The sequence below is a fragment of the Brachycentrus maculatus genome, unplaced genomic scaffold, assembly GCF_059751285.1.
Source record: "Brachycentrus maculatus isolate JH-2025_06_01 unplaced genomic scaffold, ASM5975128v1 h1tg000099l, whole genome shotgun sequence".
Lineage (NCBI taxonomy): Eukaryota > Metazoa > Arthropoda > Insecta > Trichoptera > Brachycentridae > Brachycentrus > Brachycentrus maculatus.
The window spans coordinates 49,748-65,207 of NW_028280853.1; the positions used below are offsets into that span (position 1 = coordinate 49,748).

The following is a 15,460-nucleotide window of genomic DNA, read 5'->3' on the forward strand; positions in this document are numbered from 1 at the left end:
CGGCGTAACGGTTAGTTAGTTTAATTATATTTTCTTCTTCTTTTTGGTGTTGGCCTTGTGGCCTGTTTTGAAGAGGGATTTCCCTCCTGCAATGTCGATTCCCAGCTATCAATCCATCTCTTTAGTGGTCTGCCTGAGAGTCATCTACCTTGTGGTTGGCAGTGCAGTGCAATGACGGTTCCATTCTCCTCACATGCGCATAACAACGTCATCTTCGTTGCCTTCCGCACCTAACGACATCTTCGATCTCGCATATTTATCTTATCCTGGTGTTCCTTATTGTATCTCGTAGACTCTCTTTCCAGATATTCTTCTTAGAGTCTTCATTTCTGACACTCTTAGAGTGTTTTTTTTTGTTAGTGTCTGCTCTGTATTCGATTCCATATTACATGCTTATCTCAGCCTTGCATTCTTTCCTTATATCACCATTCAAAAATCTTTCATACAACGTTTTACACACATTCGTCTGAGAGAACACATTTCATTACTTTTATTAAAGTATGTATTGTGTGTTAATATTACAGTTATTGATGGTGCTATGCCAAAAATACAAAATGCAAAAAATGCATTTGATTTTATCGAATAATATTAATTTTTCTTTTCGAGTCTTGCGGAAATCATATCCCGAATAAAAATCCAAACATTTTTTTTTCATTATTAATATATTTCCCTTATATTCTTGTTTTTTTATTATTATTTTAAAACCACCATTTTGTAGATTATTATAATATAATACAAAAAATAATTTAAATTATTTCATGAGATGTTCAAATTTTTTAAATCTAAACCAGCTCATAGCCTAACAGCTTTTAGTGTGACAAATGAACAAAACAGTTTATCCAAACATTTTTATTAATACCAAATAATATAAAAATAAAATAAATATTTCCCGTACCGGGAATCGAACCCGAGCCTCCTGGGTGAAAGCCAGGTATCCTAGCCACTAGACCATACGGGAGATGGGAAAGAATTCGTTATAAACGTATATAAATTAAATTCAGTATTCGAATGAAAACTTGCAATTTTTATTAATTTAAAAATAATCTGGCCCCACTAGAATTTCACTTGGTGGAAACATATTTATTTTATTAGATCAATAATACGTCTTGAAATAAACAAGTGAACAATTTAGGGGAATTGTAATAAAAATTTATTAATTTATTAGTACCCTCTATGTGAAAATTCCTTTAACTATTACGTTAAAAAAGTGTTTATAGTAGTTGCCTGTAATACCTACTTGCAGATACTAGCGCCATCTGTCAGTCTTTACTAACTATTATTAATTTTACATTGAAGACAATTTTAAATCAAACCCGAGTAAGAACTAGGCAATCTAAAAAAAAATAAATATTGATTTGAAAACAGAAAGTGCAATTGATGGCTAACAAAAAACAATATGCCTGTCATAAAAAAGTGAAAATTTCAAAGTGTCTCTAAAAATGAATTAAACTTGGAAAACCATTTTAAAAAATATAAATACTTCATACAGTCATTTGGTAACTATTCCTAAATAATAAATAAGCTATTTGTAGTATCAAAATTACTATGTCTCAGAAATCTTTGGTGCAGTTTAACATTGATAATATCAAAACCAAGGACTCGGAACACGAGTTGAATAAAAAAGTTATAGATGGCGTTTATATGGGTTTAGAAATAGAGCTAAATAAAAGTTTGCAAAATCAATTATACGATTCTGTTAAAAATCAAAAGCCAATTTTGAAAAAACTTTACCCTCGTAGTCCGGGAAAAACAGCAGTCACTACGAAAGAATCACAAAATAAACACATTTTTAGACTACGGAAACATTATTCAAATCAAAGCAACTCTAAGATCAAACCTTGGGATACGACTGTTAAGAAATTCAATACAACTTCCAGATATAACAGTACCAGAAACAATCCTATTACAAAATCTAGAAGCTATGTTATTAGTAGCCCTAAAAAACGTTTATTGAGTAACAACGGAAAAGTGGTTCAAAATGATCATAAACCGGAGATACAAAATAGAAGCCAACGACACCAGTTCATCAATCAAAACAAAAAGCAAGTTTCTGTAAGAACAAATTTTACCCACAGTGAAAAATCATTAATAAAGACAACTGTTAATCTTAACATGGAACAGCAATCGGACTATTTGGATCACCTAAATTATATCAAGAAGGAAGCGCTTCTAGCAAAACTCTCTGCAAAAACCACAGTTTTTTCTGATATTCAAACAGTTAATAGGGACGTAGAAAAAGTAATAGAAAGCTTAAAAAGAATACACTGCATGGAAAATGTAATAAGAAGAACAGAAGAATTGTATTCGTCTATGGATGAAATATTAATTAGAATAAATAACGACCCCGCTTTAAACCAGTTTAAATCATTTTATCCGCTAGAATACAATGCATCCTTAAAACATGAAAGCATCAAAAATAATTTTGATTCAAATAATGACGTAAGCCCATCCAAAAACAATGAAATAAAGAATTACGAACAAGGAATAGAATATACAGAAAGCAGACAAGAAAACGTTAAACATGATAGAGACATACAAAACCATGACGGAGACATACATAACCACTATGGAGATATACAAAACCACGGTGGAAACACACAAACACATGATGGAGACATTCAAAACCACGATGGAGACATACAAAATTATGATGAAGATATAAAATACAATGATAGTGATGAAAGTTGCATTACTTTATTGAACCAAGATTTTATAGATTATACATCAAGTCCAGAATCTAACCAGGAAGCCGAAGAAAAATATCTCCGATCGAAATTGGATGAAAAATGCATAAAATCTTCAGGAGAATGTATTGATTTTCAAGAGAAACTAGTTCAAGGAATTCCCGAAAATCACGCTGCAAAACAACCTGAAGTTATCGGGTTGAAAAAGTTTATGGCAAATAACCCACATTTCAGCGATGAAAACTATCTGGCGAGTGAATACGACTTGCTAGCAACAAATGATTCTTGGGTAACTGAAAACTACATGAGAACACACGAAAAATTTGATAATGACATAAAATATGAAAACAGTAACACAAATCTCAATGTGGAAATGCAAAATTCACCAGAAACTAACAAAATTGATTATTTGGCTCAACCATTTCATTCTATGAATCCAAATAACAGAGAGAGGGAAAGCAACAACCGATGTTGTCAAAATATGCAGAATTCAGGAGCGTAGAAATAAAATACTTATAATCCAAATACTGTATGTAAAAAAAACACATGGTTTAAAAATAAATGTTAAAAAAATCGTAAAAGCGAATGATGTGTATTTTTCGAGTCATTACATTTTAATCTACAGAATAGGTTTTGTACACACTCAAATATGTTCATTGCTCATTAAGTAAGTTGACATTTGTGAGGTCAACTGACAGTAGATTAAGGTGGAGACTAACCGGAGCATTTCGTCGTAACGTGTTATGTTACGATGCGAGCATTCAGGCAGTCAGTATATGAGCCGAGCGCTCCATCCATAGTTTCAAATGCTCGCTGATGCTCGCCGCGAGCGATGTTACGACGTTATGTTACGACGAAATGCTCCGGTCAGTCTCCACCTTTAGATGCTAGGCTTGGACGATGCCTTCGATTGCAGATAATGTCAAAACATCTGTCAGTTGAGAATTGGAAAACGTTGGCATACTGGGTCTAGGAGTTTGTTTTGACAAGTCAAACGTGTTCTCGAGTGTGTATGGGGTTTAAAACACATGGAAACATATATTACGTTACTGCTTGTGGCACATGATTGGATCTAAATAAAAGTTTGTTTCACACAATACTATGATACGTTTTTGCTTTAAAAGGCCATTGGGCAAAATTTTGCCTATTTTTTTTTCTCAACATACATGTATTGATCAAATATTGCCTTAGATATTGATCAAATACTACACTAAATAGAAATATAGCATACACATTGTACTGTAAGTCAAATTGATACAATTGATAAATTGATAAATTGATACAATGAAATGGGTTTGAATTAGGAAAAACTAATAAAAAACCTAAAACCCTCATATTTCAGCTACAGCTTTGTTTAGAGGATGAATGTATAAAAAATTTATGCTTATTACAAGGTTCTAATTTTACATTCATCAATTAAGGTATTATAGGTGCCCATAAAAAAATTAACAATTGCCAAATGCCTTTGCGGTAACAATTAATATATTATTTGTAGTATTTAAACACGGGGTTGATAAGTAATAAAACCATCAATTGAAAGTATATTTTTAATATCAATACTTATAAAAATACATTTTGTACAAAATCAGTAGAAAATATTCACCTTGCATAACAAAAACATACAAAAAACGCATATAAAAGGAATCATTCATACCAATATGATTGAAAATTATCGTATTGAACACAAAACCATGTATAAATAAACACTTCCATCATTGTTTATTTTTTTGTGGTGAAAAAACTGGTATACAAAAAGGTTAATTTGGTCAAAAGTTAACAAAAAGAGATTCATTAAATGATTTTTAAAATATTCAATAGTTTAGGGTTCTAAATGTGCAGATTATTAACTCTGTAAATATAATTTAACTGTAGATCATATTCACTTTATATGTAGTATAAAATAAGGCAATAATTGGAATAATATCAGTCAATTCTGGACGGAGATTTAATATAGAGATATAATGTTTAATGGAAACACTTCTTAATTATAAAAAATATATAATAATCAGTTGATATTGTTTTACATAAAATGTCAATCTCATATGTTGAGTCTGATAAATATCGAATGACGCCAAACAAAAGGGTGTAGGTGGAAATTTATTACTTTTTTGGAGATGCATTTGAAGAGCTATAATGGCACGAACATATTTCCAGGGCTTTATTTAAACTAATTATAATAAAATATGTATTATAGTAACATGAGTTATAGCACCTTAAATGTATCTCGTGAATATGTAGTTTGACAATCACACCCTTTTGGCTGACAAAAATTGATGTATACTAAATTGGCTAAGATATATCTTTTTTAAACAAGAAAAAAACTTTCATTTTCACCGTGTTGATTATAAAATCATGCTATTATAACTACGGTGCATAGAAAACTATTGGCGAATGCATTTTTTAAAAATTTTTATATTTTATACTTTTTGATCTATCTAGTGTGAATAGATTGTAAAGATCTTTTTCTAGAAAAGAACATAAGCTTTTTTTACATTTAGCAAGCAAATAGTAAATGGAAAAATTATTACTTTTCAATTATGCATTTTATCATTGACCACATAATAAAATAAAACAGAATTTAAGATTTTTTAAATCAGCAAAATACGGTACACACAATCTGGGTAACATTGAACACTTTTTTAATTCATTTTACAATTAAAATGCAGTACAATTAAAAGTAAAATGAATTATAAAAGTCCGATCTAATTCAAAAGTTTAAGTGAATTCAATAACCAGATAAAAAACACGCAATCTCACAAACGATATTTGGTTACTTTTTTTATTAACCAATCGCGTTAATTTTTTAAAAACCTGTTTTTTGTACAAATTTACTTAAAAAAATATCAGATAAACTGCATTTATATGGGAGATAAATTGACAAACAAATTATTTCAGTTTTGTTCAATGTTATCCAAGAGTTCAAAGTTAAACAGATTGAATGTACCGAACAAGAATGATTTTAAAGACATTTTTTTTAACGTCATAATTAAAAAATTCTAAAACAAAGATTATTGGAAAACGTTAGATGGTAACTTTATTAGGGAATAGAAAGAAATGGTATGTACAAATATGAAGTCAAATACTTGAATATGTTTATATGCGAAACTTTACGAAAACAGATCAGACAACTATTTAAACACTTTGTCATTGTCATTTCAAAGTATTTATTTAAAAAAAAAAAGAAATTAAAATTTAGTATGTATTAAGTATAATATTCCTACTAAACTGTTTTTTCCAAAGAGATTTTACTGTGAAATTCCATGATTATCTTCAAATCATGTTTAATATTATATGTAATGCTTAAACCATGCGTACATTCATAATATTTTTATTTGATAAATGTCATGTGGTGCAAAATGTACCCACAAAACTAATGTTTTAATGGTTTCCGTGCTACGCACATCTTAATCCCTTTTTACTCATTCAAAATTGCCAATTCAAAACTCCTTGCAGCAGATGTGGTGCGAGTAAAAAAGGATTGATTTTCAATGATATATGGAAAGTTATAAATGATGTGTACTTTTTTACTTATGTCAATATGCTAGTCTCCGCAGCCTTTTATCTTATTGAAAAGCGTTTTTCAGTATGGAATGGAGACAAGTATGCAACAGTAAGTAATAGCCAACTATAAAAATAAAATAAATTGACATTTTTTTCTTCAAATAAACGCCACTATCTGAAAACGCGTACATGGAAAGCAGAAAAAACACTATATAGTACTACATAATAGTTGACGATTGATAAGAAAACCACCCACAGATGGCAGTCTACTAGTGTCACCTTGTGCTTTCATACAAAGCCGTATAAGTTTAGCATATCTACATACATATAAAGTATTTGACGAAATGCAAAAGGACGGAATGTTTATTTGTTGTTTTACACAAATAATTTTTCTGTGCGTATTTTTACAAAATATATTTGTATCTATAATGTTGGCTTAATACAATTCACTTACAAAACTAACGATTTACAACTAGTTTCAACGAAATATTTTGTACCTATAGTTGACAAAATGTTAGTTTATAAAGCATAACGTGATTGTAAGCAAAAGAATAATATAAATTGTATTAAAATTTGTATAAACGGTAAAAGACAGTTCAATCCTTACAATTTGAGATAGATTATTGTTCACTTACAAAAGATAAAATAAAATGATATTTTTTTATAAATAATTTATAAACGTCTGATTCACAACTCACAAGTGACACCCACTAATGTGTCTGCTATGTGATCATACAGGATTCAAAACTTATATGTTGGAACTGGACTAATTGATGCTTTAAATATAGCTTATTATTCACGTAATATATCTACATCTGTCCAAATAACGACAAAGCAAGCTAAATTTCTTTTAAAGTCAGCGTAGATCATCAAAAAATATCAACTTACAGGCACATATTAAAAGTGACCGTTTTTCTTTAAGGTGACATTGTTCATCGAATGACTTTGACCTTCTAAAGGTCTGTACTGCTTATTAGGGTTGAAAAAGATAATGGATAACAGTAAATATCTTATATTTATATGTATTCTATTGTTATGAAGCAAAAAATGCACATAATTGTGGTACGACCAAAGGCAATTTATAACAAACTGATATAAAAACAACAATGTAAAATTTATCAAAAATAAAAACATCAGGACGGATAGCTCATAATTCAATAATAAATTAAAAAATATACTTAATTTTAAACAATAAAATTTATATATAAAATGAGTAATTTAGAAAATTGTAATATATATTGTATATTTATGTAAGGTACATAACTTGTTGCGAATTCACATATTTGCGAAGTTGACAAGTAATGTTAATTATGTGTAATCATAGTACGGAATGAAATTATTGATGCTTCATCAATACTGTTATCGTTTGCGTGACATTTTTTTGTAAAAGTCAAAACAAACGTGCTTTTCCGTATTCATTCATGAACAAGGCATTATGATTTAATCCACCCGTGTTTGTTTCGCGTTGAAATTGCTGACTAAGTTAAAATATCTACAGAAACTCACAGTAAACAATACATCGAATAAAGTTATTATTGGATATATTCAGATCAGCCTTATATTAAATGGATTTCTTGATCGTGCTAGATCACTCACGGCCAGAGTAATTCGATATTCGGTGACTGCATCTCCTCGATGATTTGGTATTGGGAATAAACGCATAGCCAACAGTACAACTAGAAACAAAATGCATTTGTACATTATTATTTTTGACAGCTCCACATAGATGAAGGAGAATATGGAAGTCTGGGCATTTACGGGGCTTACGACCGTCATAGGCTGGTTTTTAACATTCACCAATTCTACCCATGATTGACAACCACACTACTCAAATTCTTAGAAGTTCTATTTACATATCGCTCACTCCTTTCAAGAACGTCATAAATCAAAAATCGACAATTTTCAGTTGTGCATGTTTCCAGAATGCCCAGAAAATGTACTATATCCCAGCAAAAGAGTCAAAATTTTAACTTAATATTTACCCGCTACAGGGCAAAAAATGTTGTGTTAGCATTTTGAAGAAAAGGTGTTGTTTAGTTATTTTTTAAAATATATTAAATATTTTTCAAATGGAGAAAAAACCTTCAGGTTTTACCTAAAAAGATGTGTTGCACAGTAAAAAGATCAATAAGAGGCTTGATATTTATTTTTAATACATTGTGTTATATTTTTAAACTTTAATAACGTTCTCCTGAAAAATCAAGTTTTTTGATTTATGACGTTCTTGAAAGGAGTGAGCGATATATGATCCAATTTCGAAACATTGGGCTTGAATCACTAGAATTCCACTAGACATTTATTGTTAAGATGAAAGGATTTGTAAATTATCGAGTTAAATCAAGAAATATTAATTAACCCTTTGACTGATGAGTTTTAATGTTGATTTTATTTGGAAAATGGCAGTTTTTCTTATATCAAATATATGATATTAACACATTGTTGTCGGGCTGATCTGCACACTAGTGTCTTTTTTTAATACATTTTGCAAAAAATTAATTTTCCAATAATACTTCACCATCATTCACGTCGCAAGAACAACGCGATAAATTGTCTGCAAAAATTTTACTGCCACTATCATTATTTTTCAATGACATCTTACCTTTTTTGTATGTGTCCCAATAACAATGTGTTAAGGATATGTTTGAAACAAACAAAATAATACCGATATTGGGCAAGAGAGTCCATTACAGTCCACGCACATAGAGCCACCCTGCGAGAATACATTTAACTACCTCATAAAATAATATGGTAAAATCAGTTTGATGTATTTCTTCATACCAAGTACGGGTAAATCCGCAAAGCCCCATTTTTTTGCCCGTATATGGTACGGGCAAATCATCAATAACGTCAATTGATTGATTAATTTTTAAATTATTTCATCTTCCAAATATTTTTTATGCAGTTTTATCAACCGTCCAGTAAAATAACGTTAACATTAGTGACTTAAAGATTGTTTTGCTATAGCAAATATGCTCAAATGATTGAGAAAAAATAGAACATTTTAGAGTTATCAAAGTACACTCCAAAGATCACTCTATAAAGTGTACCGCTTTTATCTAGATCAGCATCAATTCTCAAAACAAAATTATTTCATTTTCCAATCTTACATTTTTTAATGTTTTCATTGCTTGAAGTTTAGAACTATATTTATTTAAACATTTACATCATTGGCAAAATCTTACTTTATATCAAACATAAAAATAGAATTTTGTGTCGAAATATATTTTGATTTGTGCCAAAATAAAATTGATACAGATTAATTATTTTAAATCTTGCAAATAATGAATAGGTCTTACATTGTACGCCATCCAAACCCAGTCGACTAGTGCTGCATACACAGAATCCAGCTGAAAGATAAAACATTGGGCATGAAATTCAAAATACAAATTAAAAAGAAGATAGGGACTGACTGTATTGATGCTGTAAAGCCAAAAGCTTCAAGTGACACGGGTTAAAATGAGGTATTTGTGCAGATTTATCATTATTTTTGGGCAACCCTAGCAACAATGCAAATTAAAGCATTTTGTCATTTCCAATCCCTCAATAGAAATACACTGCGTAACTGATCACTGGGTAAATGATCAAGAGTTAATTTTATGAAAATTGTAAAATATTATATACATTTTACAATTTTCATTAATCTTTCTTAATTTTTCTTTCTTTCTTAATTTTTCTCTCTTTTTTGTGTGTATATTAGGTTAAAATGATTAAAAACAATAAAGAATGGATTCAAAAAGAACTCCGCCGACAAGACACACAAGGTGGCTTGGTGGGTCTCTGAAAAATATATTTTTTTAAATATGTTAAAAATTGTGATTTAAATAAATGTATACAATTTATGTTAATAAATAAATAATAACTATACCAACGCACTTCAAATAGCACGCGTGATTTTGCACAAAAAATAAGCATCTATGCGGGGAAACATATGAAATTTTTGCACGGTCAAAAACTGCAGGCATACTTCTGTCTATGGTAAAATGCATGGTACTTTTTTCAAAAAAAAAGCTGTGCATACTAATCTCATTCTCTTTCACGCGGTTTTTCTATGTGGTGATATTCACACTTGAACATAAAGGTGGAGACTGACCGTAGCATTTTGTCGTAACGTAACACGTTACTATGCGAGCATTTAGGCAGTCAGTACACCGAGCCGAGCGCTCCATCCATAGTTTCGGATGCTCGCTGATGCTCGCCGCGAGTGATGCTACGACGTTATGTTACGACGAAATGCTCCGGTCAGTCTCCACCTTAAGGTTAAATATTCGGCAGCTCAGTTTAATTCAAAATCCAATGACAATCCAAGCTCTCTTTCAAAAATAATTTTCCTAAACCACTGACATCCCGCCGTTCTGCCTTCATCCTGGAAAAATATTTTATATAAATTATAATATAAGAAAGACACTCACATAAATGTAATATCCTCCGAGAAGCCACAATGAAAACACCAGTTGAAATAGGATAATGATAGCCATCAGAGCGAGCCAAGGAATCATCATGCCTCTGTTTGTCTTGTTGATTCCCATTACCTAGAAATTATAATGGAGTTCATTTTATTTGTGAACTAAAAACCAACAATGCAGTCTTTTCAACAGGATTTAGAAAAAAAAACATAACTGGATAATTTAATATTTTTAAAAGTTGTTTGATTTTTTTATATTTCCCAAACAGTCTGTGTCGGGTTTTGGTCCCGTGGTTAGTGTCGCTGACTCTTAAGTCAGTTTCTCGGTTCGAACCCACTCTACCAAAATTTGATAACTATTTCTAATAATGAGCCGCTTAGGCTCACAGAAATAGTATGAAATTGAAATATTTGTTTAAATAATAAAGCCTCCGTAGTGTAATGGTCAGCACTCTCGGCTACCGTTCTGGAGGTTCCGGGTTCAATTCCCAGGAGGGGTCGAATAAATATGAGTGATTTTTTCACTCTAAAATTTATTCAATATTACCCTGGACTGGTACCTGAGGCAGAGGGCTGATCACCTTTCCTTCATGTGTAAATGATCAAGATAACACTACGTTTATATAACGTGGTGCCCTATGCATCATTGGGGTGCGGATAAGGGTTTTATTATTATTATTATTAAATAATAAATACACAAATATTACAATTTTTTTTAAAAAGTAAAAGAATTGAAATATTAATATTTTGAATGTTGTCAATGTAAGATTTTTACTGCATAAAGGGCCTGTAATGTTACAAAGGCCATCCTATTAAGCATGCACATCGAAGGTCTTGTAGATGAAGCACGGTGAATTATCTGCATTTTTGATGTGTGTAATGCATATATATGCCTTACAGTATATAATTTTTTTAAACCATAATTTCAAATATAAACTGTTGTTTTTAACATGTATATTGATACATTCCAATTCACAGAAAGACACTTTAAATCAATAGTCAGGATATTTTAGAGTCACCCCCACAAAAAGCCAATCTGGTGAATAGATTGATAGTTCAAATGAATACATTCTATTGAAATGCGACATTTCAGTATATTTGTTTCAGTTTTTATTACTGATCAAATAAAAATAATTATGCTATGAGTTGCACTTGAAACTTATCAAAAACGTTTGCAAAACTTACCAGAAGGATACATGAGCCGAATAAGCACACGAGGTAGAAAATGAAAAACCCTCCAACGACTTGCATAGCTGAAAAATAATAACAACTTTAAAAAGCGACTGAAATTTAAAATTATTAAATAAACAAAAGCTGGTTGGTATTTTTGAAGGAATCATATTTTGACTCTGAACATTGTGAACATCAATAACTTGTTGTTGATGTCATCTTTCATGCACTGAATTGAAAATATTCCAGCATGATTTCAAAAGTTGTCTTAAGTTATTAGCACAACTATATACGTATCAGTTTATGTCAGTATTTTGTACTGGTCAGTCGTATGCGATGATTTTGATGATATACTCATGTAAGCGTGTGGTGTGCACACACATGTTTGAGTTAGACATCTCTCGATAAAGATTTGCTGCAGGTTTCATGTGTTGAAGACACTTATATCTGATTTACAACATTAAGCTTAAAAAATAAAAATTGAAAATGGTATTTTCTGGCGTTTCTCATGTGTGTGATTATAATCCAGGATTCGGACCTCACATACTAATATAAGAGTTTCTGCTTAGTAAAAAGCTTCTTTACATCTCACCAATAGATGTCTCTAGTGAAATTCTAGTGATTCAATAACAAGGTTTCCAAGAATTTGAGTAGTGTGGTTGTCAATAATGGGTAGAATTGGTGAATGTTACACGTGTGTAAAGTGATCACTTAAACCAGCCTATGACGGTCGTCAGCCCCGTAAATGCCCAGACTTCCATATTCTTCTTCATCTTTGATGAGATGTCAAAAAAAAAATACTTATATCTGATGTTTAAATAGAAAGTAGAATTAGATTTTTTCACAAAATTATGGATTTTAAAATATTCACAAAAATTTCCAGGTTCTCTGTATGATATTAAACATTTTATGTGTTACTGGCCAGTTCAGTAGCCCCGATTAGTTTATTTATTTAAAAACATATTACAATGTCACATGTATAATATTCCCGATGAGTAATTTCCATTACTACTTTTTGGAATTAAGGTTATTAATACTGAAACTCAATGTTTTTAAACAAATAAAAAGTTTTTTGAAAAAGATAGAAAATTAAACAAAACTAACACCGGTCAAAATCTAAAATATAAAACAATTAACGGGTATGGTAAATAGGAATATAAATAAAACATAAGGTAAGAAACATGTTTAAATGAAACAAATAAGAAAGTATAAGGGTGGAGACTGACCAGAGCCATTTTGTTGTAATGTAACACGTTGCGATGCGAGCATTCGTATAGTCAGTACACCGAGCCGAGCGCTCCATCCATAGTTTTGGATGCTCGCTGATGCTCACCGCGAGCGATGATACAACGTTACGTTACAACCAAATGCTCCGGTCAGTCTCCACCATAACAAATCACTTACATATATATCTTTCCATTGAGTATTTTTTCAGTTCATTCATTTTGGATCCCTGACTGGGTTCTATTTTACATATCGCTCACTCCTTTCAACAATGTCATAAATCAAAATTCGTAAATTATCAGTTGTGCATGTTTTCAGAATGCCCAGAAAATGTACTACATCCCAGCAAACGCGGCATATTTTTACCTTAATATTTACCTGCTACAGGGCAGAAAGTGTTGTTTTTACATTTTGAAGAAAAGGTATTGTTTAATCATTTTTTAAATATCCTAAATATTTTTCAAATGGAGAAAAAACCTTCAGGTTTTGCCTAAAAAGATCTGTTGCACAGTAAAAAGTTCAAAAAGTGGCTTGATATTCATTTTTAATAAATTTCATTATATTCTTAAACTTCAAAAACCATCTCCTGAAAAATCATGTTTTTTTATATTTGACGTCGTTGAAAGGAGTGAGCGATATGTTTAATTTTCCTTTTTGAGCCCTAGTATATAACAAGATTGTAATCTAACCGATCAAAACAGATATCGAAAGTGAAACGTTTTATTACTTAAAACATGATTTTGACCATAAGTAAATATACAGCTTAACTAAGCATGAAATAATGAATTGGCATATTGCTGACATACTAGTTTCTGGTACCACACGTATCACGCAACTTATTTTGTTCATTGGAGAGGAATCATACGGTGTCACACCGATCACCATTTTGCTGCAGCTGTTCACTGGTAGAGGTCCCAAAAAGCCGCGCACAGAGAATAATATAAACAGTGTGTATCCGCAACATTCAATACCATTGTGTGCAAGTATAACTGATGTCATCACGGTATTGTGAAAAGATAAAATGGCCGAACAGGAAACTCCAATCTCTGGTTGTGTGATTTAAGACGTAAATGAATAGCTGAAAACTAATACATTTAAATGGAAGCGAAAGACTGAGCTTATGAGATAAAAATGGGTGGGAATTTTACTAAACATGTAATCGATTTCCAGCTATCTCATTGCTGGATTCTTAATAACTAGCAAAGGATTTTGTGCGGCAAATCAGTATGAAAGTGTAGCTTTTTTTGTTTTTCAAACCTTATAGTGAGCGTTGTTTATTTGTACATTTGTCCTATAACTTTGAACTCTGTCATTATGGCACCGACTAAGTTACTACTACTACTACCTCGCCTCCTTCACATCCATACATCTAGTCATAGTCAATCGATCAACAGGTAGAAATACCTTTCCCGTCCTTAGTGTGTTAATATTAATATCGTAATTATTTAGTATACAAAGACAGCTATGTTTCTGGTCATCTAGTAGGAGATTATATATATAGCGCCTAAAATATGTATACTTAGTAGTATGTATCAAATTTTGTTTTAAATAATAGAATCAAACTTTCGGAAGACCAATGCCAGCCATCACAATGACCTGTGCTACTGTGTAAGTTTAATAATAGTAACCAACCTTCCCACCCATTTACATGACGCACAAATGATAATGGTCACTTGATTATTTCATAGTTAAAAGAATTTGTAGCGCTCATTACAGTTAGAAATCAGACTGATTAGAATCAATTAAACAAGTCTGGGGGTTTTAATTTATATTTACTTACATCCTCGGACATCGGCTTCAAATAACGGACTGTATAGCTGTGTGGAATCTCCTCCTCGTAGCATGTAGCAAATTAATGTTATCAAAACAATACACATTGCCCCGACATACACCGAAACTGCTTTGCTCCCGACTTTAACATTGTCCGACCAGATGCAAGGAGACCAACAAGATTCCAGAACAGGCATTTTGATGATTGATTTAGCTGCAAAAACAAAAACACCAATCGATAGAAACACCTCAAAATCACACCTGAAAAAATTCCCAAACAGGTGAAATCACAAAATCTCCAAAATAATCCGAGTTGTCTTTACAGTTTATCAGTACGCGATGACGAAGACCGCCGCGTATGAATTAAATAAGGTAACGTAAGGTATATTAAAGACTTACATATATTAAATAAAATTTGTTATCCTAACGTAAAGGCACACCCACTTTGACAAACTCGCTCGCTATCCCATGTAAAATAACCAATTGCAGAAACGTCTTAAAATCCCGACCCACGAGTCGTCATCACTGGAGATACCAACGTGAAGAACGAAAACAATATCAAAATATTATCAAAAGACTCGTAAAACGCTCCACCAGATTACGAAAAATACTTTTAATTTGCGATAATAATGTAATTTAAATTGTTGTTTTATTCATGTGTGCAGAATTTAGCGGTGATTGGTGTTGTTTGAAAATTATTTACGTATTA

General features: G+C 31.3%; 1 protein-coding gene and 1 non-coding gene across 2 annotated transcripts; both read right to left on the reverse strand.

Annotated features, from left to right (window-relative positions):
* Positions 1–886: 886 nt before the first annotated feature.
* Positions 887–958, reverse strand: TRNAE-UUC (transfer RNA glutamic acid (anticodon UUC)). Its single transcript has one exon. It is a non-coding gene; the product is annotated as a tRNA-Glu (tRNA).
* Positions 959–5,856: 4,898 nt separating this feature from the next.
* pasi1 (septate junction component pasiflora 1) lies at positions 5,857–15,460 on the reverse strand. Its single transcript, XM_088258624.1, has 6 exons — positions 15,151–15,460; positions 14,762–14,965; positions 11,773–11,840; positions 10,595–10,714; positions 9,482–9,532; positions 5,857–7,861 (listed from the first exon to the last, which is right to left on the reverse strand). The coding sequence occupies exons 2-6, from the start codon at positions 14,946–14,948 to the stop codon at positions 7,778–7,780; spliced, it is 510 nt and encodes a 169-aa protein (XP_088114750.1). The 5' UTR covers positions 14,949–14,965; positions 15,151–15,460; the 3' UTR covers positions 5,857–7,777.